This window comes from Indicator indicator, chromosome 2, assembly GCF_027791375.1.
Source record: "Indicator indicator isolate 239-I01 chromosome 2, UM_Iind_1.1, whole genome shotgun sequence".
In the NCBI taxonomy this organism is placed as follows: domain Eukaryota; kingdom Metazoa; phylum Chordata; class Aves; order Piciformes; family Indicatoridae; genus Indicator; species Indicator indicator.
This window is the reverse complement of record NC_072011.1, coordinates 29,512,716-29,538,515: the sequence shown is the minus strand read 5'-3', so window position 1 is coordinate 29,538,515 and position 25,800 is coordinate 29,512,716. Positions and strand designations below refer to the sequence as shown.

General features: G+C 41.9%; 3 protein-coding genes across 3 annotated transcripts; 2 read left to right on the top strand and 1 right to left on the bottom strand.

Moving 5' to 3' along the window:
- Positions 1-139: 139 nt before the first annotated feature.
- Positions 140-5,719, top strand: PDCD2 (programmed cell death 2). The gene is made up of 6 exons (XM_054397914.1): positions 140-437; positions 519-776; positions 2,010-2,204; positions 3,159-3,274; positions 4,491-4,607; positions 5,319-5,719. The coding sequence occupies exons 1-6, from the start codon at positions 140-142 to the stop codon at positions 5,478-5,480; spliced, it is 1,146 nt and encodes a 381-aa protein (XP_054253889.1). The 3' UTR covers positions 5,481-5,719.
- A 2,386-nt stretch (positions 5,720-8,105) lies between these two features.
- TBP (TATA-box binding protein) lies at positions 8,106-15,378 on the bottom strand. The gene is made up of 7 exons (XM_054394053.1): positions 15,144-15,378; positions 14,241-14,572; positions 12,837-12,924; positions 10,811-10,902; positions 9,546-9,713; positions 9,157-9,251; positions 8,106-8,564 (listed from the first exon to the last, which is right to left on the bottom strand). Exons 1-7 carry the CDS (start codon positions 15,195-15,197, stop codon positions 8,485-8,487), a joined length of 909 nt encoding a protein of 302 aa, XP_054250028.1. The 5' UTR covers positions 15,198-15,378; the 3' UTR covers positions 8,106-8,484.
- A 3,092-nt stretch (positions 15,379-18,470) lies between these two features.
- On the top strand, positions 18,471-25,375 carry PSMB1 (proteasome 20S subunit beta 1). The gene is made up of 6 exons (XM_054397629.1): positions 18,471-18,602; positions 19,229-19,336; positions 20,728-20,809; positions 21,222-21,351; positions 23,622-23,728; positions 25,107-25,375. Exons 1-6 carry the CDS (start codon positions 18,502-18,504, stop codon positions 25,290-25,292), a joined length of 714 nt encoding a protein of 237 aa, XP_054253604.1. The 5' UTR covers positions 18,471-18,501; the 3' UTR covers positions 25,293-25,375.
- The last annotated feature ends 425 nt before the right edge of the window (positions 25,376-25,800 follow it).

Sequence of the window (25,800 nt, the reverse complement as noted above, 5' to 3'; positions counted from 1 at the left end):
GACTTCAGTGTCTGTCCAGACGCCAGACCTCACCCCTCACGTCTCAGGCAGTGCCTTCCGCCACTCCCGCCTTAGGAGGGGCCGGGAGCGCGGGGCGGTGCTTCCCTCCCGAGGCAGGCCGCGCCCTTCCGGCGGTAGCATGGCGGCAGGCGTGGAGTTGGGCTTCGCGGTGGCCGCGGGGCCGGAGGGTGCCTGGCGGCTGCGCAGCGCATACTTCCCCAGCAAAGTCGGAGGGCGGCCGGCGTGGCTGGGCGAGGCCGGACTGCCGGGCCCTGCAGCCCTGCGCTGCGGCCGCTGTCAGCAGCCCTGCGCCTTTCTGCTCCAGCTGTACGCGCCGTTGCTAGACCGCCCCGACGCCTTCCACCGCACCCTCTTCGTGTTCGCCTGCCGCGGTGCCGGCTGCTACCGCTTGCCAGGCCCGCGGGGACCTCTGTGCGGTGAGGCAGGGGTGGGCGGTGAGTGAGCAGAGGGGAAAGGGTAGCCGCTGCCTCGCTGACCGCCACCTTTCGCCCCCACAGTGTTCCGGAATCAGCTGCCACGACGGAACGACACTTACCCCGAGGAGCCACCCCCGGAGGGGCCTCCGCCGGACCCTGCTGCCGCCTCCGCGCCCCCTCGCCGGCTCCGCTGCGGCGCCGCGCTCTGCCGCGTCTGCGGCTGCCTGGGACCCCGCGCTTGCGGGCGCTGCCGCCGCGCCACCTACTGCGGCCCCGAGCACCAGGCGCTAGACTGGCGGCAGGGGCACCGGCGGACTTGCGGGCAGTCAACCAACGAAGGTGGGTCGCGGCTGGTGGGGTCGGGTGATGCGCCGCGAGTTTGCTGTTGTTTCCGTCGCCTCTGAGCTGTGGCCCTCTGATGGGATCGCACAATACTCGCCAGGAAACGTTGCAAAGCCGGCAGTTCATTCGGAGTGCCCAGCTTGCCTGTTAGTGGGGTAGGGGCCTGCAAAGGAGAACAAAAAAGTGTCTGTGTTGGTTTGTGGTATGAAATTAGAAATTCTTTCAGATGCTTTGCTGTCTCTTGGGTGTTTGCTTCGTGTGAAAGAGGAACGTTGGATCTTTGTTGTTTCTGGAAGTCTAATACATTTAAGGCGTATCTTTGGCCTCTTTCAAAGACCTCTTTCCACATTCTGTCATAGAAAGCTGACAGAACGGAGACTATTTTTGTCCCTTTACAGTCGGATTTTAAGATAGCTTATTCGTGAATTGTAAAGGAACATACGAAGGTGATGCATTCACGGGGTACTTTGACGGTCAGCAGATGAAGAGTATTTCCCATGAGTGCGGTATTTTAGAGGCCCTTTTCATAAAACTGTCCTCTTCTGCTTTCTGGTCTCATTCAAAGGCTTGCTTGTTTGCTGGTTATTAAAGGAACAACTACACAGTATTTAAAGTATAACATTAATAGTTGATGAAACTTGCTGTGTGTGATGCCTCTCCTATCATTGTGGGATGCTAGTCTCAAAAACTTTGTAGGAATTGGAAATAAAGGGAAATTGGTTTGTGCAAATCAAGCAACAAGTCAGACGTTTTGAAACATTTAATTGAAACGGCTGAAACCTACTAGCACGTAGTCGATGCTGGCATTGCAGCAGGTGTGTACTCAGTGCATTTGTGGGAGGTTTGCTTGCTCACAACATGCAGCGAAACAGCAAGAAAAATGGTGTGGCCTTGGGGCAGCTGACACATGCTTGACTTGTGAGAATGAGACAGTACAGAGCTGTTGAACCGCAGGTTTGGGTTTTTAAAATGCAGCTTCTAAGATGAGTCAGTCTTCCATCTCTTGCGTTTAGAGAGATTCAAAACACCACATCACCAATTGTAGTTTTATACTGTTGTTAATATAAAATCTTCCTTATCTTTAAATCAGGTCTAGCAGTGATGTAAATTTTCTTGCTCGTGCAAAGTTTGTGCTGTATTTTGCTATGTAGTTTGCTGTGCAGCTTTTGGGGAAAAGGACATGGCACACGAGGTCACGTTGTGAAGTGGTACATGTTTTCTGTTTTGTAGGTGACACAGCAGATGCAGTTCTAGAGCACAATGACTTCCTTTTCCCAGAATATGAAATTTTGATAGAACCTGAGGAACCAGACTCTCCTGTTGACAGCAGTGTAGATCCCACTGATGAACAAAGAGCTGTAGATCCCTTTGTTCCATCAAAGGGCCCAAAAGAGCAAGAGGAACTCAGAGCTACAAGTAGTGCAGGTAAGAAATAAAATGCTGTCTGTGCTTCTTCTTTATGAAGTCTGTATAACATCCCTAAAATGTAAGACTGATTTTTCTAAGTGTTCACCATGTATTACTGGTGACCAAAGGCTACATCAGCAGTCATTTGTGATGCAAGGTTTTTTTGTAGGCATCCCATAACGTAAGCTGTATTTTAAGAGAGAGACTTTCAAAAGCTGTTGAGGCAGCTGCAGCGAAGCTGCAGGTAGCTGGGAGCAACACTGCCCCTGCATGCTTTCTGCAGGTAAGGACAAATCCAGTGAGAGAAACAGGGCCTTGGTCACCTGCTGCTGAAGACTGGGAATTAAGAGATTGAGTTAGATGGTCTTGTTTCAGTTTGTGTTAATTTATGGAAAATCTCCTTGTCTGTGCTAGAAGAAAACTTTTCTCAGGTTAATTTAATTGACCTTAACCAGAATCATGATGTATTTTGCAGCTCACCACACCAGCTTTGCACATGCCCAGGATAGAGAGCTGGTGGTGGTATGGGGAAAGCTGTTGGATTCCCAGGCATCCCTTACTGTGCTCTAAAGCTGTTGTGAGACCCATGTTGTGGAACATCGGAGTGTCTTCAGTGCCAGACACTGAGGTCTGGCACACACACGGCATGGCTGTCCTTTTCCAGATATCCCATTCTGAAGGATCAGCATTCTTGGCTATGCTTACTGGGAGCCATAAACTTTGGTAGATTGACTCCTTCCCTTTCCAACATTCCACTACTGACACCTGTGTTTAAAATGCAGCTAGAACTAGTAAATGGATCTGTGTGTGACTGAATCTCAGTATGACAAAAAAAGAAAAAAAAAATCTTTATTAAAGTGATTTACACTGAGAATGATTCTTGAGAGCAAAATGCACATAAGGTGAAACACTGGTTAGTTTTAGCTGTCTTGCAGTACCTGGTAACCTTTGGGATTCTTTCTTCTTACTTAGGTGAAGCATTTCAGTCCTTAGATGAAGAGACATTGGAAGCAATGGCAAAACATGAGACTAAAGACGACAAGATCTTCCAGATGTTTAAAGAAATAATAGCTGCTGAACCAGAGCAGGTAAGGAGATGGGGCATCCTTAGAAATTAACAGGTTCTGGCATTCTGCTGCACCTAAAATGTTTCACTGCCTTTTGTACCTACAGTTAGAAACAGCAATGGGGATGTTCGTCATCCTCCATACAGCTTAACCAACATACCCTAATCTTCCTTACATACTTCATGCTGAAGTAAGACTTCAGTGCCTGCTCATCTATCTTGGGCAGGATAAGAAGGCACAGGGGTTCTGAAGCCAACATGGTTTGGGGAAGACCTGCCATCCTGTGAAGTGGTTCTACCCAACTGAGGTGAACTGCTTCACTCTTCCCCAGCCTTTGGCCAGGTTGGCTTTCCTTCTCAGCAAAACCAAAACTGTAGAGGAGCTGTCACAGTTACCAGCCATGTGGGGAGGTTGGTTTGGCTTTTTTTTTAAGGTTGGAGTAATTGGTGGTATCCCCCATGCTTTTTCTTGTTGACACAAGAGGCTGAAAAAAAAGCCATGCGTTCAAACAAAAACTTGGTTTCTGGTCCCATTCAGAAGAAACACAGGCCTAAATCCATTGAAGTGGTGGAAGAAGAAATTATCTCTGTGTTTTACCTGGTAGCTGCGGAGTTAAGGTGCACACCCCAAAATTAGAAGACTGTGTCTGTTCCCTCAACTGCTTGGTGCATTACATCCATCTCTGACCATTCCCATACTGGTTGATCTGTGTTGTCTTCTTGTTGATAATGCCTGATTCACTAGATAAATATTTAGATAGTAACAGAACAAGTGATACTAATGTCTGAAAATACCTCCCCTTCTTGGACATTAGGACAGCCCCCCCTCATTTAGATGCAGAACTGCAACCAGAAAAAGCCGGGTGACATTCCGACTTCTCTGTACGCTTCTGTGTGCTAGTAATCAACTGCTCTTCCTCCACCTGAAGACTGAAAAATACATGACCTAGCATTCCTGGATCCCTCAATGAGAGAAATAAAAATCACTGCAGTTTATCCCTGGATCATTAGGGGAAGGGAAAAAAAAGCTGTATGAATAGCATGATTCAGATAGTAAAGAAAACATAGATATGGAACCGCTTATTTAGAATACTCCTTGGAACTGGAAGACTTTACCATGGGTATTATGTAAAGGAAACGACTTTTTTCTGCAGCAACCTACAGCTTTGTCTATGTCAGTAAATACCAATTTTTTTACCAAGATAGAATGAGAGTTGAGAACCTCTGCTCTATTTCAGATTATTAGATACTGCAGAGGAGGAGAAGGCCCAGTCTGGGTCTCAGGTGGAAATATTCCTGAAGAAAAAGACATCCCAAATTGTTTATGTGGTGCCAAAAGGATTTTTGAATTCCAGGTATGTAAATTCTTTTACAGATAATATAGGTAATATAGTTCAGACTCATTCAACCTTGTGTAGGTGTTGGTTTGTCACAGTATATCAGAGGTTGGAAGGGACCAAGACTAAGATAGTTGAAATTGCTACAAGCTATGCTAAATTGTACGGAGCCTTTGTTGACTATTATAACTGCTTTCTCCTGTAAGACTTGCACATAGAGAAGGTAATTTCCATATAATAACTTGCCCCATCTATAAAATGGTGCACTTATAAATACGGAACCATCTCTTAACTAGGCAGTCTTGTATTTCATGTTTTTGGTTTTTTTTAATAAAACCTTCACAATATGAATTGGACATGTCTGGATGGAAATACTCAGCTGTAGAATTTTGAATGCTAGGAACGTATGTATGGCCAATAACCTTAAAATCCTGAAAAGGCAAAACACAGTTATGAAGGTAATTTCATGTGGAAGGAGGCTTAAAAATCAGGCAACACTTAGTCAAATAGAACTTTATCTATAGATAAAGGGTCATGCCTTTGATTTCCTGTGCATCTCCTATGCTGATTAGGGAATTCCAATTTTTTTACTTGAGCTGCTGTTATTTAGCTTTGATTGGGCTTTTGGTTGAAGAGAACATATGTGAAGGCAGGACCCTTTCTTGGAAAGCGATGCAGAGAAAGGATAGAGAGCTGTGGCCTGCTTCTGAATTTTTGTTTTCTTTAAAGATTATGCCACAACTGCTGAACCACCTTAAGGTTGACAGCCTTGGAGAGAGCATTGACTGGGGAACACTGGTGGTGTACACTTGTGCTGACAACTGCAGTGAGGGAAATGAGTACCTAGAAGAGCTCATATGGAAACAAGACTTCTCTGCAGGCTCTGTTTAACATCCATCAAGCTACTAAGTTGAGTCTTCTAAATAGAGTACTTGCACTGCTTCAGTGCATCCCTGCACTTTGCAAAACGGTAACCAAGCCTGTCACCAGTAACTGTGCATCTTGTAACAGTGATAGAACTGCTAAAAGTAGACCATGACAACCTCTCTTGTGCTCCACAGGAGCTTTTACTTCAACCTAGTACTGAAGCCAGATGTATGCGTTCAGTGAATTTCACTTCAAATCTCAACTCTGACTGTTTAAATAAAGATGAAATATTTTTTGGATTGGTGAAGTATCTTTTGTTTGTGACTGAATTAAAGAACTTAAGACTGTTGTCCATCAAGATTTTCTTTGTACCACTCAAAAGCCAGCATTAATTCACAGACCAAACAGGCTATGATAAGATCACTTGATTGCTTATGCTCAGGTGGGGTACAGAAGTCATAGCCAAGACTAAGCCATGCGGCCTTTCACTGTGGAACTTAAATCTGCTTCTCTTTCTCAAAAGGTACACTGAAACTAACTTGGTAGTTGTTTCATATTCTGATTGAATGGTTATTCAAGGTAAAATGCACAAAAATTAAGCATATTTGACTTAAAAACTATTAACTGATTTAAACTATGTCTGCATGTGACTGTGATGCAGAAAAGTCATACCAGAACATGTTTGTCTTGCTGCTGCAGGCAAGAAGTAAAAGGTTTTCATGCTGAATTCTATCTTCAGTCTGCCATCTTTGGCAAAGCTTAAAATTAAGTGCACTGTGGAAGGATTCTGCTGCTTTTTGACTGCTGTGTAGCTGAGGCAAGACAAAAGTAAAAACGTAATGCTGAATTTACTGAGATAGTTGCTTGACTATTCCTGTGGCTATAGCTACATTTGCAGAAAATGTGCTTTTTTTGGGGTCTTTGTGAGTATAAATTTACTTCAGTTACATATTCCATTACTGTCTGCTTAGAAGTGATTCTGAAGGTGATTTTATAAAAGCTTTATGCCTACTGATGATTTTGTTTTTGTTTTAACCAATTTAGATGTTGAAAATACTCAAATGAGCAAGTGGGGAATGCTTTACAGAAAAGCTGTTCTATCATCACAGACCTTAAATTTCTAAAGGGTATTTTTAATCCTTGGTACATATCCTGGAACAAAACCCAGTATCTTACATCACTAGACTGATTTTATTGAAACCATCCCACAGTTACTTAAGGCTCCAGGTTCTCCTGAAGAGCTGAGTTATGCAGGTAAGTTGGTAGTATTTTGGGGTCCTGCAAAGCATGGACAGTCATACAGTTATGTTCACCAGCTCACAGCACAGAGTGGTGTGGCACTGAAGGCAATGCAGTATTTGGGTACCTTGAACTTGTTCTGGCAAAGCTACATTATTAAACTGCAGCTTTCTGGTAAGATCTGTTAAACCAACTATTGAAACACCTGGAGAAACACTGGTCTATGCCACCCTGTGGGAAGTGAAGAAGTCTAAGGATTAAGATCACTAAGGATTTGCAAATAGAGTGGTAGTAAAGCCAGCCAAAACTTCATTTTGTCTCAAATGAAACACTAACTTAGTAAACAAAGAGACCATGGTTACATTTGGGTTAGTTTTCAGATAAAAGCTGTTTGAAAGAATGTGCAAGTCATAGAAAGGAGGTTACTGTTACTGGAAATTTGCTGGTGAAAAGAAAATTTATTTTTAGTTCTCACCCCATTAAGCTTCAAGCACAGAGGGAAGACTATGTACATACTGACTCCAGTTGGGAGGGCTTTGACATTTTACAGGAACACTAATATAGCGAGACTGTTAGCTGGAAAAATAAAAAAGTAGTAATTCACATAAATTGTAGAAACTAAGCAGGGATCTTTTGTTCAAATTCAGTGAAGTGTAGCTATTTAAGACTTGCATAAAGCCTTTGTATTAAACATCATAGAATCAACTATGTTGGAAGAGACCTCCAAGATCATCCAGTCCAACTTATCATAAACCCAGCCCCATCTAATCAACTAGACCATGGCACTAAGTGCCTCATCCAGTCTCCTCTTGAACATCACCAGGGTCAGTGACTCCACCACCTCCTCGGGCAGCCCATTCCAATGGGCAATCACTCTCTCTGTGAGGAACTTCTCCTAATATCCAGCCTATACCTCCCCTGGCACAACTTAAGACTTACTTGAACACAAAACTTGCTTAAGCAGTCATCTCTTGCTTTAATGTACTAGAAATATTCAAGAGAAATGCTGCCAAGGACATGACTGCTGGCAAGCATGCCAGGGTGGTGGTAAGATTACCTCAAAATGACAAGTCACTTAAGTAGTGCATGGGCTATTTAAAAATCCAGATTAAACTTTAAAACCCCCCTGTCAATGTATTTCAGCCTACCAGCTGGGTAATTTTAGAATTCATTAAGACAGTTCCCATAATTGTATAAACAGGGTTTATTGTACATGTGGAGCTGAGGGAGGCAAGAGAAGGAAGGTATATATATTATATATATATATATATATATACAGTGAGCCATTTTTATTAATAAATTTATTCTGTCTTGCTTAATACTGGAAAGAGGGAATGTGTCTGGCACCAAAGAAATTTAAAATTGAAAAAAATTAAAAGCTTAAGTTTTGAAAATGATAAAATCCATGGTCTTATGGAAGGAAGGTAAAACATATATACATGGTGATTTAAGTGGTTTATACACTGAATGACAGTTGTATTTGTCTTTTAAACCAACTTACGGATTTTCTATTAATAGAACTGGCATTAAAACTATTTAAAAGCTAGAATATAAATAAAACTTGGAGGGACTGCTCCAGGAACAGCCCAGTAAAGCAACTCACAGTAATTCAGTAGACATAATCAAGAATACAGTTCCCCTTGAGCATCAGGGAAAGTAGGCACTAACTGGGAAATAGTCCAAGTCCTGGTGTTGCAGTTTCATTGGAAGTCAGTCTCATGTTAATGCTGTGCCATATGCAATACCTTGTAAAACATACCCCTGTTTTCTCTGAAAGATGTTGAAACTGTTACGTTGTCTTTCTGAATCCCTTTAAAATAGGATAGATGTTTTCAAATGCTTCATAGATTTCTGCTCGTACTTTAGCACCTAGAAAAAAAAGAGGGAATTAAGTTCATTTTTACCTTTCACCAACCCCTATAGTTTTTAGCTTTAAGATTGTTTGAATGTGACTCTTCATAAAACCTATGCATATCCAAAAATTCCTTTTTTTTTTGTAATGCACATTTCATACAGTGTTCAATACCAGCCTCCTCACTGTTTATTCTGGTAACTGGCAAAACTTTCATTAGCATTTCCATGCTTAAGCTATACTTGCAAATGGGATTTGTCTATGCAACTGCAAAGCACAGCCCCATAGGATGTTTCTGCAGAAAGGTCCAAGTGGTGGAGCTTTTCTTGAGAGTGTAAGCACCTGAGGGAGCAAGGTCTAGCAATGCAGACTGCTGCAGAGGCCTGCCACTTGCCATACTGCAGGGACACATGCTTTTTGTACGAGAGTCTTGTGGGGTTTTTTCCTCCATAGTAAGAGAGAGACCCTTCTTTGGCTGCTATATGAAAGGAGAATGGCAGCAGCCAGAGGTGTGTAAGCCACTTGCTTACATACCTCTAGTATCATTGTGTGTTCCCTGTAATACCATCTAAGTCTAACCTGTTGGAGTAAGATACCATCTTCACTTACCAGTTAAAACCACTTTTCCAGACACAAAAATAAGCAGAACAATTCTTGGCTTGATCATTCTGTAGATTAAGCCAGGAAACAATTCTGGCTCATAGCTGTAAAAGAAGAGAGCAACTGTGTTTAAATGTGCTTGTAGACTCATGTTCCAGTCTTTTGACTGCAGGAACAAGTACTGCAGATGTAGACCTTGAAGTTCAGAGAGACTAGCAAAGATCTTTTTTATGAGTTCAGCTGGGCACACATGAGTTACATGTGAAGCAGAGCAGTGATGGGAACAGATGCAGGTTTCCCTCTGGTGCAAGGGAATAACCTAAACAAATGTCACTCACTAATGAACTACTAAATATGCTGCAGGAATGATATCTAGGCAAGCACTTGGACTTTTTTACCTGCTGAACTGCTGGTGAGTGAGTACCAATCCTTCCAATCTGATGGGAAATTTCACATCACAACTGCCCACCATGTTTTGGATTTTAAAATCCAAAAATTTTGCAGGAAAACCCAGTTTCTGAACAACTCTTGCATACTTCCTTGCTGCCAGTCGGGATTGTTCCTCACTGAAAGAGAAAGAGGTATCTATTATTTCCTCAGTTAACTATTACTTGAAGCAAATAGCATTAAATGACAAATATGAAAATGGTAAAAAAAGGTCCCTGTTGAAGAAGAGGGGAAGGTCACATGCAAAATTTCTGCATCCAAAATAACTAATTAGCACTGTATGCTAATTTTAATACTAGGATCCTGAACACCATTAAGGTTGTAGTCACTTTTCATGACGCAGAAAACAGTAAATTATAAATCCACGTATTTCACACTTAAAATATTGACCCAGGCCATTCTAATGGGACATGAAAACTCTAAGTTTTCAGTATAGACCAACTTTGAACTACTGGTGCTAGAAAATGTGTATTTTTGTTAATTAAAAAAAAAAAAATCTACAAACTGCCCAAATCCTCTGCCTTATTCCAGACATTGAAACCTGGATTTAACATAACTGCATGGCCTTACGTGCTGCTGCAGAACTCAGTATAGTTCAGTTTTGTGAACAGCAGAAGATCTGGTTGTGCCTGATGCTGAGTAAAATAACTTCAACTTAGAAGTGTCACCAAGCAGAGAATGTACTTCCTGTACAGCTCGCTCCATTCATCTCTGTTCATTAGCTTATTCCTTCTGGTTTCCTAACAGACCAAAGCAGAATTTCTCTCCTACTGGAGTTGAGCTTATGTTTCATTTTCTGCTTCAATAATCATGTTAAGAATTGATCAGACTATAGGGACCACTGCCCCTACAGTTTAAGCAGTTCCAGTGCATAGTCATTGAAATTTTTTAATTATTAGAAAGATATCCAAATACTGGAAAAGCCAAAATAGTTGTTGTAATAACCTCTGCAAACCAGTTCATCAGACTGTATGAAAGAGCTTCAGAAGAGGAAATACCATTTCCCTTTTCATAGGGAAGTCCTTCCATGAGTAAAAGGACACTGTGCAGCAATGTTCACCAGTCTATTTAAAATAATTGCAAAACAACTTAGTTGCAACTGTACAACTTTGTTGAATATGTACAAATACTGTATAGAAATAACAATAGATCTAGAGCATCACGGTACAAGAGAAAAGACAGCCTTAATTAGTTTGCTTGTAATGCCTAAAAATACCTTTTTGCTCCTGTGCACACCATTTTTCCAGAGCTGAATATAAGTGCAGTAGTACGTGGTTCTCTTATTCTCATAATAACAGCAGCAAAACGCTGAAATGCAAGTGTTGAGAACTATTAGTGATATATTGCTGTAGTAATGACATTAAAACCTAATTTGCATATTCTGAGTAACAACTTACACTGTACCGCAAAGAAATACTAAGTTCAAACATACTTTTGGATCACTCAAAATTTACTTAAATTGTTAAAATTCAAACACACAGGTAGTGTCAGGAAGGAGGTTTACCAGTATTTTCCCATTTTGCTAAGCTCATCTCTCAGTAATTTATATGTTGCATATACAAAATGCTAACATTTGCATTACTTAAATTTAAAAGGTAATTTTTTAACACATCTTGAAATTGAATCTGTTACAATCAGGGTGGAAATTTCATGATCCATTTTGTTTCCCTGTCAAATTGGACAGTGTTAGAATACCAGCAAACAGAACAGCTGGAGATCAAAGTTCTGTGTAAACAGAAGGCACCTCAACCGCTGCAGTAGAACACAGCAGCCTGATAAGCTCTAGTATTTTATTATAGGTACTGCAACGTCTCTGCCTGCATTTCAAAACATTCTTAAAACTCTTTGAAGCAAGAGATACTGGAAACTGACGTGGGCATACAAAAACACAAAAACCTGTTTGCCTCTTTTGTTTAACTTGAACTACCTTACCACGCAGTCTCATGAAAGGTTTGGTAACAACCAAGGCCGTAGCAGCACATTTGTCAAAGTATGGCTTAAATAATACAGCCAACCAGCATCTTCCTTTGATAGAGGAAGGTACTGACTAAAAGTCAGGAGTGTGTTGCATAACCCTTCTTTCTCTCTACTGCAGCAAACAAGCATTTTGTATTGATTATTCTAGCCTACAAGTTTTATACAGCCACCTACCCTAAGTTAAGAGTCATCATGGCATGCTCAAATTTTTGCTGATATCTTATGCACATGTAATTATGTAACAGCATCACTGATATAAACTTAGACTAACAGTTATTTATCACATATGCCTGCTTGCATGCTTTCACCTCTGAGAGCAGAGTTCAGGTAAACTGCAGCAAAATCCCAAATACCAAAACAAACAAACTGCAGGAAACCCTTTGGATTTCCCATATCCCAGAAAAACGTAGCCTTCTAAGGCAAGTCAGTTCACCTACACAACACTTAAACCTTTACAGAAATACTGTCCAACTACTGTACTTGCAAAGATAATACTTCCAAGATGAGCCACCTGAAAGAAAAATGAAGCAACATAATTTTCCTGATTAAGTGCTCCAGCTCCTAAAGAATCCCATGGTTTAATAGACTGCTCTTTAGAAATACCTGGCAACTCTGAACTTGACATTAAAAAAAATTAACACACTTCATTTTGCTGACACAAAACTTAGTCATTGGAAGCAAGGAGATAGCAGGAGTACTGGGAGACAACATGAAGGAACAGAGCTCAGAGACAAAGCAAGACAGTAAAAATGAGCATCTGTGCTGCAACCAGAAGAATTGTAGGGGAGCAGTCAGGTGGAGGAAGCCATTGTGTATACAGAAAAACCTTGGCTCTGGCAGAAGCCCAGGAGTTGAACCATTCCTTCCTATCTCCTTTTTGGGAGATACAAGAACAAGACCTTATCATCAGACATTTCACAGTACTAGGCAAAAGGAACTTTCACAGAGCACTACGAGCATGCCCATATGAACAGTAGCAGAGGCCAGCTCTACAATGAAAAACTTGGCCAGTGCATTACACTGTTGGTTAGGTTCTTCCTAAATCTACCAAATTACAACCAGGTGTAAAATGTAGCTACATCAGTATAACAATGCCTTTTACTAATTTCACAGAACGTTCTAAGTTTATTAAAGATTTCTTTAACTGTAGTATAAAACTGCATTTATAGCAGAAGGTTTTTCAATCTGTTACAGCCAACTACACCCACAACCTATGACTTTGCCATACCAGTTACAGGATGAGCTCTCTGATACAATTCTCTTACCTTGGGATTATATTCAGCATTTCGAGCACGAAGCGCAATGGTTTTTAGGTCAAGCTTGCAACCAAGATTCACCGTGGATACAATATTCCTGAAGACATTCAAAGAAATACATTAAAAAGATAATAAAGAATTCATGTGTCTCACTCATTTTTAACCCAGCTTAATTTTTTAACATTTTAATCATTTTTAAAAATTTGTTTCTCCAAGTGAGTTTGAATGACATCTTTTCTCCTGACAGGTGCCCTGAACAGCATTTCAGATCAGAAGCCTCCTTCTGTAGGGCAGTAGCTTCTACGGTATAATTGCTGATTCTTCCTTTATCTGCCAGCTATTATGAAAAGTGTCTTATGTTAAGAATCACTATGTCAGTTTGGCAGGAAAAATCTTTCAAGAGCCCCCACCACCATCATAGAAGCTGCTGGAAACAGGAGAAAATGAGATCATGATAGTGCCACCTGAAATTCTCCTTGGTATGCCCTTGAAGGAAGACTAGAGTGGAAATGACTCAGGAGGTAAATCCACTGCTAGGCAGTAAGATAGCACATTTCCAGAAAGTTTAAAAGACGGTCCAAGATGTAGAATTTCCTTAGAAACCTTTTTTCTGGAACAACTCTGAAGTCTAAAGGTCCTCAATGGAGAAAAAAAGAAGAGGAACTACTCTTTCAGTTCAAAAAACATGTTATCTCTTTGACCCTTCCATAAATTGCTGTGTCTCTCCGAAAGTGAAGTTCAGTAAAAATGTTTTCATACTTAAACCTAAAACTAGTTCTAGGTATTGCCCCCTTACTACAAACTCAGCTGTGGCCATGAATACAAGAAAAAAGAACATGGAGTATTAAGTACAGCTCAGCTCTAGCACCCAGACTGGCCACAGCCTTCACCTTCATGCTTCTAATTCTCTTTCAGCTGTATTCTACTTTAATATTTCACTAGCAAAGTTCTATACACAGTGAAGTGGAGCTGTTTGCAAAGTAGACCTATTTGCTTTTCTGTGAACAGGTCACAAGTATCCAGAAAATTACAAATAAGAATTTTTCCAGGTATACCTACTTGAGTTGGTAATCTAGTATTTCAAAACTCCTAAACGAGTTCCTCATGCTTTAGCTATAAAAGGCACAGTTAAATGTTACAGTGGTGCTAAATGAAAATACATATGAACCCTCCATTTATATGCTTAAAAGATTATGTTTAACAAATCACTAAGAAGCTATATTATTAAGTGTTAACAAAGCTAAACTAAAAATAAAAGCAAAAAGTATGCATATTGCTAGAAGAGGCCCATAAATTCTCATGACCTCCCTTCCCACAAAAATGTAGTACCCAATTCTTGATGCAGCTTTGGTCTTAAGTCTTCAAAGGACTATTTCAGAAAGGACATACTGCACTAACACCCAGCACACTCACTGTAGCTGTGGTACTATTCCAGAGCTCTCAGATGCTGGTGTTGCAGGAGTTATTGGAGTCATCGGAGTCATCGGAGAGGGGTACAGAGGTGTGGTTCCTGGTAAAGGGGCTGTGGTAAGAGTCTGTGAGTGGAAGAGCTGGGGCGTTTGACCAGATGTTCCCTGTGTCGCTTGCTGTGACGTAGATTGTTGTGCTGCTTGTTGCTGCTGCTGCTGCCGCTGCTGTTCCTCTAGGATGGACAGACTGTTGGTACTCTGCACAGGCTGTGGTGTCAGTCCTGTGCCATATGGCATCATTGGGCTAAAAATTGGAATTCCTGGAGTCATTGCACCCTATAAAAGAAAGCATGAAGCAGAAACCACAAACTGTTGATTCTGTTTTGTTTCTAAGAGAAAGTTTTCAGGAGGAGTGTGGTAGTAACTCACTAAATACAGAAAGCCCATAGAACTGCAGTTCCTCCACAGAATAAAGTATTACCACTAAGGATCTGTCAGTTCTAGCATTGTTCATCTCTTGTCAGTGATGCTGACATGTTTCTCATGCTACCTTGCAAGCATGTCTCAACTCTGACCCACAATTTAACTTGCAATTGTTGGAACAAAGACTGTGCCCATCGTACCAAATGCATTCATAGCACAGCAAAGGCTCATTATGGACATTAAAGAGCAACCACCAAAATGATTATTTCTAACTTGTTAGTCTTGTTTCAATTTAAAGAAATCCTATATGCATGTTTCTTATACCTGTAGCTATATAAATTGGTGGGTTTAAAATTCTGCTTTATACTATTATTCAATACCTAGCAGAATTTTTCACATCTGCAAACAAAAAACCTGAACAAATGGAAAACACTGTCACAACGAAACCCAGATCATAGTTGTGTGTTAAATAATCTGTTCTTACCTGAGGGGAGGCTAATCCTTGAGCGTACGGTGGCAAGCTGTTGTTCTGATCCATGATTCCAGTTATTTCTTTGGTGAGGCCAGAAGTATTTCCTTCAATTAATTTTAATTAACTTCAAAACCTAGAGGGTTTTAACCCTTTAAAACATTCCAGCAAAGTAGCTTTTTAAGCTAAGCTAAAGTGTTAGCAAAACATCAGCTCCGGAGAAATGTGTGCTATGTGCCTAAAATACTAATCAAAGCCTGAAAAGAGAAGAAGTAGTATCTTAAAAATAATATCTAAACACAAAGCCAAAAGCAAACCTATCAGCTGCCCAGTTATATAAGATACACCCACATATAAATACATGTAACAGTAGTCACAGATGTGCACAACCCATAAAAATCACCTTTTCTGGGCACATTCTACAGAAACTTTACAGCTTCTACTGAAGTCCCTGGCAGATAACCTCACATGAGCAGGCTTCTAGCTAACTGAATGCTCCTGCACTAACAACTCAAGCTAATGCTCATTCTATTCCAAGCTTTGCTTTAGCTGCAAAAGTACTGATTTTTTAAAAATTCAATTTCCCTGACTACTAACTCACAAGCCTACTGACACATTACTTGTAAGTAACTTCTTGGCACTTTTAAAAATATTTTTGGAAGACCAAGCCTTATCTTCTATGGTAAAAGTACTGCTGGTCAAATCAAAACTAGGAAATCCTCTTTGACCCAATTCCATGCAAATAAAGCACAATTTCAGGTACACACGGGAAATGTACATATGACCATTCTTTAAAATTGTACTTCTGTTGCTATATTATGGAAATAACACGTGTAGGAATTTTAAATGTTACACCCTGATATAATTTTTTTCCATTAATTTACAATTTTCTTAACTGGATACCTATTGGCCAGAAATACTCAAGGACAATTTTTGGATAGAGGTCAACCACCTCAAAATTTGAAGAATGCCTACTCTTTTGTTTGTTTGTTTTTTTGTTTCTCTCTCCTCTAAGGTATGAGGGCTCAGAATTACATTACTTTTTATACTGCAGCTGAAAAGGCATACTCTTTTTCCCCATGACCGTAAGATATTATTGTCTTTACCCTCAAGGTAAAGGTATCAAGCAGAGCATCCAAGTTTTACAACCTGAAGACAGGAGTATATTAGAAGCCCAAACATTACCCTAGAAGAAATGAAAGGTAACTCCTCAACAGCCCAGCTGTTTAGTAAGAAGTCTAGATATCAGGCATGCTAGAACCTGCAGTTAGGACACCACCTACGCAGAGGACCATCTTGTAACCGCTTAACTCTGACTTATTCGCATATCCACTACAAACGCTGGGGAACGCTTTTGTCGAGAGAAGAGTCGAGGGCCAAGAGAGACATCCCGGAGAAGGCCCCGAGCCTCCTTTCAGGTTCGCTCTCCAACACACAGCAACGCTCGAAGCGCAAGCTCCGGCATGGAGACCGGCGCCGTCCAGACCGCTCACCCACCCAAAGAGCGGCCCCAGGAGCCCGCAGCCGCTCCCGCCGGTAGGACCGCGCCACTGCCACTACCCCCCATCCGCCTTCATACAGACAGAAACTGTGACCGCTGTTTTCACGCAGCCGGCCGCGGCCACGCCGCCCTCGACACCAACGCCTGCCGCTCGCCCCCAAGATGCGCCAGACCTCGCGAGAGGGGACCCACCCGCCACCTCCTCACCGCTGGAGCCCCTTCCCACTTCTCCCACCGTCCTCCACGGTTCAGGCCGCCCCGGAGGGCCCCAGCCTGCGAGGAGGTGCGGAGCGAGCTCGGCCCCGCGCACCACCTCCATCCTCCAGGCCTGGGCCACTGGTGCTGGCAAACCATCGACCCCTCCCCGAGCAGCGGAGCGGCCAGCGGCCGGAGAGAGAAAGGCGGGCGCGGCACAGACAGTACCTACCGCTCCCGGCGCCACCCCACCGTCTCACAGCGCCCGCGGGAGACAAGCTGCGCCCGCGCCGTTGGCGCGGCCTTGTTACGCCACTTCCGCTGCGCGCCCGCACCGCCTTCCTCGCCACCATCTTGAGTGAGGGCGAGAGGAGGTTACCGCTGTGGTCGACTTGGTGGAGAACCTGTAGGCCCTCCAGGCCAAGACTCGGAGGGGGCTCGGCGACCAGGGGTACTCAATAGCAGCACTCGGCGGCGGGACGCGTGGCTTCTGTGTCAGGCCTAGCCACAGGCTTCTGTGCTGGAAGGTTGTTCCACACTTCCTAGCTGTATAGATTGTCACACCTTGCTCATTGCCGCAAAGTTGCACAATCTGCAATGCTGCCGCCCCGAGGTTCGCTGTGCACGGCTCCCACACATGGACTTAAGCAACGCTTTCTAGAATCGGGCCTTAAAGATCATCTGGTTCCCTCCCATAGGCAGGGCCACCTTCTGCTACGATAGGTTGCTCAAAGTCCCATTCAACCTGTTTGAACACTTTCAGGCAGGGGATATCCCTAACTTCTCTGGGCAACCTGTAACAATGTCTTGCCACCCTCACAGCAAAGACTTTCTTCCCAGTATCTTACCTAAGTCTGCCCTCTGCATTTCAAACCGTTGCCCTTTGTCCTACCACTGCACTCCCTAACAGTATGTTCCTCTTTCCTGTAGGCTCCCTTTAAGTACTGCAAGGCCACTATACAATCTTCTCCAGAGCCTTCCCCAGGCTTGAACACCAACAACTCTCTCAGCCTACTCAGAAGGGAGGTGCTCTAGTTCTCTTCTTCCAGGATAGAGGGGCACTCTTTTCCTCTAGAGGGACCACATACTCCCTGCATTTCCCTGTTTCCACATTCTTCTCCTGTGGCATCTTTGCAATTCTGCTTCTCCTTCATGCTCTTGCTATGATGCTTGGCACCAAAGCCTATGATTCACCTCAAGGACCTTGTGTGCTCTGACCCTTACTCTACAGTGTTTCTAAAGGTGTTCTCTCCTTTTCCAGAGCAGGGATCACCCTGCTCTTCATCTGCCCAAACACAACAGACTCTTTCGATCACCTCACCATAGCTGCCATCAAACCTGGTTGCTTTCTCGACCAGGCAGGCACTCAGAACACAGCGGGGCTGACATCGCTTGGACCTTCCAAGCTCAGGCTGGGAAAGGACGTGCGTGGACAGGCACACACGAAACCCACAGCCTGCCCACCGGCGGGAAGCAGGAAAGGGGAGAGTGCCAGTGAACGCTGGGCATCCGCCAGCACCGCGCCCAACTGCCCCAGCGCGCCCGCCCGCGCAAGGTTCGCAGTCCTCCAGTGCAGACGAGAGGAGGCCGCCCGTGCCCTCCTAGAGCGGTGAAGCGTCACTTCCGGCTCCGGTGCCACCATTTTGCCGTGAGACAGCATTGATTTGGTCTGCTGCGATGTTGTCTACGGCTGGTTTTGTGGACTGCAGGCCAGAGATGGACTACAGGCTTGGCGCGCCCAAGCAGTACCGCTTCTCCCCCTACACCTTTAACGGAGGGTGAGGAGTCGCAGGCATGGGTTGGGGGGAGTTTGAGGCATTTCCTGAGGAATGTAGTGGTGGGGCTCGGTATTCTTTATCATATTCTTGCCTCCTCCTGGCCGACTGAGAGGGTTTATTTCCCCCTGCCAGTGCCCCTTTGTAGAGAAAGGGGGGTAGCATGGGGAGAGCTGAGGCTCGGCATTGCCCCGGGCTCGATTTTGCCTTGGACCGAGCACCCCGCGGGTTATTGCAGCTCTTTGGGGGTGTTCTTGCATGTTTGTGTCGCTTCTGGCACACTTGGACTCCCGGAACTTCTACGGGACAAAATGAGCAACTTCCATTTCCTGCTGGGCTATTTATTTATAGTGGATCAGGAAACCCGCGTAATGGGCGTATTACCAACTTTTAAATCTGTAACTGGGCTGAAAGCAGCTCTGCCATAACTGTTAAAATATGTTTTCGGTATGTCTAATATCTTCTTCCTCCAGTCGTAAGTCACGTATAGGCATGTGCATAGTTGGAAACACAGAAAGGAGTATAAGATGCTTGACGAGATGTGAGTCTGGATATAGAACTACTATATTTCTGTTGCCTAAGAAAACATTTGTGCTGTAAGTCATGATCATATGAATACTTTATTTAAGGACTGTGTTGGCAATTGCTGGAGAAGACTTTTCTATTGTTGCCTCTGACACGCGACTGAGTGAAGGTTATGAAATTCACTGCCGGGACAGTCCAAAATGCTACAAACTGTAAGTCCAGATCTTGTAAGAGTTGAAATGGATGAAAGATATTTTGTATTGCTGATTATGTCGTATGCCTGGAATCATCTGTCACTTTCTTAAAGCAGTATTCTCAGAGAAAAGGATTGTAACAAAATTGATTTTGGAGTCATGGTGATTCGTGCTGTAATGCAAGATGTGATGTTGTAAGCATACCAAATTTCTTGTTTCATGCTCTTGAAGTTAGCTGATAACAGAACATTTTTAGTATGATACAAGGATTAATGTAAAGTAGTGAGGGTTTTGGCTGTAATATCAGAAGAACTTTTGTCTTAACTATAGGAAAACTTAATCCTATGGTAGCTTGTTCTGCTTCGTTAGGATGCCTGATGTTGACATGTAAGTATGCCTGCTGCTGCCAGTTGTACTATGTCTCTCTAGTCAACAATCTGGCATTTGAAAGAGGAGAGGTAAACTTACCGGTAGTTCTGTTACTGAACTTTTTATGCTCATTTTATGCTTACCTTGACTCACCAGGATTGAAGCATTTCCTTGGTTTACAAACATACTGTTTACATTTTTTTAATGGTAGCAGGTGCTTACCCAGTAGACTGCCATCAACTACGTAAAACATGTTTTGTTTGTTTGTTATCAATGACACCAGGTCTTACAAAGTCGCGTTCTTCTTGTCTAACTCTCTACTACACCTTTGACTGTCTGATACTGTGCAAATGGAAGTTACTCTGATACAGTCTGTATACTGCACATGATGGCTTTGTATAATTCTAGTGACAGGCTGAGAGAAAATTTAAATTTAAGCTGTTTCCCAAATAAGTGCTTTGTGTTAGTCTATGTTTGAATGTTTTTTTCCTAGAAATTTACTAGAATTTACATCTCAAATGTGCATTGGTGTATTTAGTGTTTGTGGAATATTTTGAAATTGAGCAAAGGGCTGTCTTCTACAGTGCATCTGCAGCTGTTATGCTGGCATAGAAAAGCACCAACAGCATAAATGTTACATAACCATCAAAACATCTTAATGCAGACCTCTGGTGTGATAGAGTAAAACTGGGCTGAGTGATGGTATGTAACAGGCTTCCCATCACAAAACAGATCCTCTAGCAAGACTGGATGGCAATGCCCAGAGTTAGGAGTGCATGAAGAAATTACAATTTTTTTTTTGTCAATCTTGCTGTGGAAGTCAGTGGATTGAAGAAAAAATCTACATAGTCCTGCACTTGGAGTCCTCGGCAAGATGCAGGTTGCAGTTACCTTTTATACACAAAATATCTGTTACTACATGTTAGACAACTGTTACTGATAGCATTAGAGAAACTGAAAATACTCTTACTGTTCTCATAATAAGCTGCTGTATAAGAAAGTGGTATAGTTCATACTAATTCTATTTTTACCTTTTACAGAACAGAAAAAACAGTCATTGGATGCACTGGTTTCCACGGTGACTGCCTTACCCTTACTAAAATTATTGAAGCAAGATTAAAGGTAGCTATCTTACTGTGTTTAGGGTAGAGGAGACTGAGAATACCTTTCAAATACAATTTTTGCTGGTTTTCTTGAAGTATTTATATTGTGCCTGTATTGCTAGTGAAAGATGAGGCAATTGACTAGGAAACTGATGCTATATTCATACAAAGTGTAACATCATAAATTTAAAGAATGGAGAAGTTGGAGAGGGTAGTGTTAATGAAAACATGTATTCTTTGCAAAATTTCAGAAAAATGTTAGGTTTTGTTTTATAAGAAGGCTTTACTTTTAGGCAGTGTGTTTTCAGTTATACTAGCTAATAATCTCGCTTAACATCAAATTCTTCTGTAGTGAGGTTACAGAAAACGTGCTTCTGATTTTAGTGTAAAATATGGTGACTTTCTTCTTGGATGTGCTGTTCCACTTGCAGATGTACAAGCATTCCAATAACAAGACCATGACTACTGGGGCTATTGCAGCAATGCTCTCTACAATTCTGTATTCTCGACGTTTCTTTCCTTACTATGTGTACAACATAATTGGTGGACTTGATGAAGAAGGTAAGACTCCAGATAAAGAAGGAAAAAAAAGAGTAGCTAAAGGTCTGTGGTCAAATAGCTGCGCTTTTACATCTCAAGTGTACTGATGGAACCACAAAGTTTGTGTTCCTATTCCTAATACCTAGATTTAGACATTTCAGTGCCTGCACAGGTCACATGCATAGTACGCATCCCAGTTGTTTCCTACTTACCACTACTAAATTGATCTTCCAATTCTAAAGGTCTGAAAGTTTAAAAACTAAATTATAATTACTTGATTACAAGTGAAATCATCTACCTCTCATTACTTTACTCTAGACTGAACACTATGTAAGAGCTTTGCTGCATTTCTTAATTGTGTCTTTAAAGGAGATCACAGAATCACAGCATGATAGGGATTGGAAGGGACCCCTGGACATCATCTAGTCCAAATACCCTGCCAGAGCAGGTTCAGCTAGAGCAGGTTGCACAGGATGGCATCCAGGTGGGTTTTGAATGACTCTAGAGATAGTGACTCCTCCACCTCTCTGGGCAGCCCATTCTAGTGCTCCACTACCCTCCTCATGTTTAGATGGAACTTCTTATGTTCAGATTTGTGCCTGTTACCTATTGTCCTGTCACTGGGCACCACTGTAAAAAGACTGGTCACATCCTCCGGACACCCACACTTAAAGTGTTTATAAGCATTGATAAGATTCCCCCTCAGTCTTCTCTCAAGACTAAAAAAGCCCTGAGTCCCTCAGCCTTTCTTCGTAAGAAATAGGTTCTAGTCCCCTGATATCTTTGTAGCCCTCTGCTGTAACCCCTGTAAGCAGTTTCCTGTTGCTTTTGAACTGGGGAGCCCAGAACTGGACACACTACTCCAGATGAGGCAGAGTAGAGGGGGTCTTCTCCTTTGACCCGATTGCCACACTCTTCTTGATGCACCAGAGGATGCCATTTGCCTTCTTGGCCACAAGAGCATTATGTTGGCTCGTGGTTGACTCTACGTATGGGCTTACCTCTGTGTGTTTCTGTTGGGTTAATGCTCAAAATCTGGATCCTTTCGTATCCACCAGGATTCCCAAGTCTTTTCTCAGAATTGCTTTCCAGCAGATCATCCTCTAACCTGTACTGATAGTTGTATATGATGTAAAATTGTGCATATTTTACTTGGGCCTCTGAGCCTGGTAGAGGTTGTTAAATATGAAGATTTACTCCAGAGACAGGTTTCTACAATGATTTTTTTAAAATATTAACTAACCTCTAATGAAAGTCATGACTCCTGCATGGAAACTGCAGTTTAACATTCAGTTCTTTCAGTAGTTAGATAACACAGTACTTCAGCAACTCAAGCAAATCATCAGACAAGAGCCCACTGTCTTTGAGCAAGAGCTCAGAGGTGGTCTTTTATTCCCCACAATTTGTTGTTGCCATTAAGTTATACTGCTTTCCCAGTTTTGTTAGGACATGTCTATGATATGTAGAGCCTGGAAAGAGATTAGTCTGCTCTGGGTAGCGCTAAATCTCAGATTATGAAGGTGCTATAGCAGCTGATAAGAATCAGAGTGTAGTTTTGCATGCATAGGCTTAATTTGGGTGCCCAAGGTTGAATTGTTGTGATTTAGCATTACTTTCTGGGTCTTTGCTAGCTTTATCAGAGCTGTTCAGCTACCTGTGCTATGCTGCCAAGTGCACTGGCCAGTTTATTAAATTGGGTGCAGCATGTCTGAACAGAAGGGCTGGGCTTGGACAGGTGCTGTGTTTTGACTAGCATATCCTCATCAGACCCTCATGATTCAGACCTATGGTGTGGCTGCATGTCTGATGTTGGCACAAGCTAATAAGCTTTATACAGCCTGGCCTGACTCCAGAAGGAAGGTGTGAGAGACTAGAGCAAGCAATGCAAAGGCATCCAAGCATGCTCTCTGGAGCGAATTCAAGAACAATGGCTGAACTGCCTCTCTGCAATAGCTTTAGAACCAGCAGACCTCTTGGTGTAGCACTGTGCTCTAGCATGTTCTCCTGCTTTGATTATTCTGCATCAGCGCTTTTCCTGTGGTAAGTAGAAAATGTCTGTTAGAGCACAGTTATAGCTTAAATATTGAAAATAACCTTGCAGACAGTACAAGGCCACACCCATAGTGAGCCTTCTGTACAAAGTGTTGTCTGAACAGTGTTATTTGGTAAAAGTTTGCTGGGATTTGTGGCACTCTAGAGGCTGCTTATGGAGAGAGAGAGTTTTTAATGTAAATGCTTACTAGTATTGAAAATCTTTCTGGATTATGATTACTTTTGGGGTTCTTTTTCAGGGAAGGGAGCAGTATATAGCTTCGATCCAGTGGGTTCATACCAGAGAGATTCTTTCAAAGCAGGTGGATCAGCAAGTGCCATGCTGCAGCCCTTGCTCGATAACCAGGTAAAATAGTTCTCTTTCTCTTTTCTTCTTCTTTTTTTTCTTTTTTTTTTTCACCCCTACTTTATCATTATAAACATTCGTGACATTCAAAATAAATATAGCTTTACTTCTGGGGAATACTGCTTTTGAGAGAAGTTTTACATGCATTACATGTAGGACTGTTCATCCATACGTTTATAAACTGTGTGCCTTTACTTTCTCAGGAGAAATCAAAGCATTGCTTTAGAATCTGTTCAGGTTTTAGTATGCTACAAACATACTAAACATGCCTGTTTAAAATACAGGTAAATATTTCAATTGTGAATTATGTTTCCCATAGAAGGTGTTTGAGGTTTTTCTGCTATTTGTTTGGGGGTTTTCCCTAGCTGATAAATGTGCCTGCTGTGTAGCATGAAATAATGCTAAATTAAGAAGATAGAATTAGTGCATTTTATCACACATACACTGATACAAAACTTACGACTTTCAAACAATTTGGACACCATTTCCTAAGAATGTTCTTGCATAGAACTGCTGGAAACTTAATCTGTCTAAAAATACTTGAGTATTTTCATATTTAAAGAGAACTGTTAATTGTTTAATGAGAGAAATAGGAAAGCATGTTTTACTCATTTTGTGAGATTGGTGTTGGTATTAAGTCAGTTATGCCTGATGTCAGCAGAGCTTTTGTGCTTAAAAAATTGATTAGTTCTCTTAGTTCTTACCAGCTTAGAAAGAATAAAATCTTTCTTTTTATTTAACTTACACAGCTCCCAAGTTCCCAGCTTTGAGTTAATTTTTAACTAAATATGAAAGAAGTAAAAGGCCTGCAGAAACAAATTTTTGATAAGTAGTTTTTCATTGCTTAAGAGTTTGAGGCATAGGAGGTGACTCTTACCTTCCTCTTCCTGTTACAATACTTAAGTAGACACTTAAGTTTATCAGTTAAAATGCACTGTTAAATAGGACCTGTTATGCTCCAATGTAGACTGTAACTTTGGAATTCTAGGTACACTGAGGAACATTTGCTTTTTAAGAAATGTTCCTGCCTACAAATGTGTGCAGTTGTGATACTGCTAACCCAGTGAGAAATTTCTGCATAACTGTATCATTTCAGAGGTGAATGTTCGTTGTTATCTTCTATATGCTGAATGAGCAGGAGGAGCTATGCTGGCTGTGTGCTGGATCTGCTTCTGATTACTTTTCTAAGAACAGCAAGTTTTGATCCATGCAGCTGTAAACTGCATGGAGGAATACTTTTGGCAGCTTTGGGTTTCTAAGACAGACCAACCACTTCTTTTGAGTTTTCTAAATCTGTTCATTCTAGTGCAGAGACTGAAACAGCTTTCATGCTAGATAGATCATACTGTCTTTAAAATATATTTTCATCTTTTCATAGATTGGCTTCAAGAACATGCAAAACGTGGAACATGTACCTCTGACCTTGGAAAGGGCTTTGCAGCTGGTTAAAGATGTCTTTATTTCTGCAGCTGAGAGAGATGTGTACACTGGGGACGCGCTTAAGATTTGCATTGTCACAAAAGATGGAATTAAAGAGGAAACTGTCCAATTACGAAAAGACTAATTCACTTCACTTGCAAACACGTAATCTATAATGTACAATTTACCTGTATTATGAAGATACTTGTCTTATTAAATTTTTTTCAAGAATTCCAACTACTGTAATACTGTCTTTGTTAGAATGATAGTGGGGTTTTTTAAGAAACCAGAGCAGTTTATGGTAAGGAAACAGCTAAGAGTTAAAAGTCAGTTTTGTTCATTTCTTCTTAATCTATTGATCAATCTCATTCCAGTGTCAATTTAATCCCCTTCTTGAAATCCTTTTATGGTACAGTATGGTGGAGTTCAAATTTGTTAAAACTCAGGCTCACAGACTTTTGTGATAGTGCTTTCTGTTCAGCCTTGGCTTAATGAGAAAAGAATTTGTTCTGTTTGTGCTTCATAGCTTGCTTTTTGTATCTTCTCCTTGGTCTCTCTGACATGTCCTGACATTCGACTTCTGTACTTACTTAGAGAGGCTATAAATATGAGTCACCTGAAATCAGTTTTTCTGTGTAAAAGGGACAAAATGT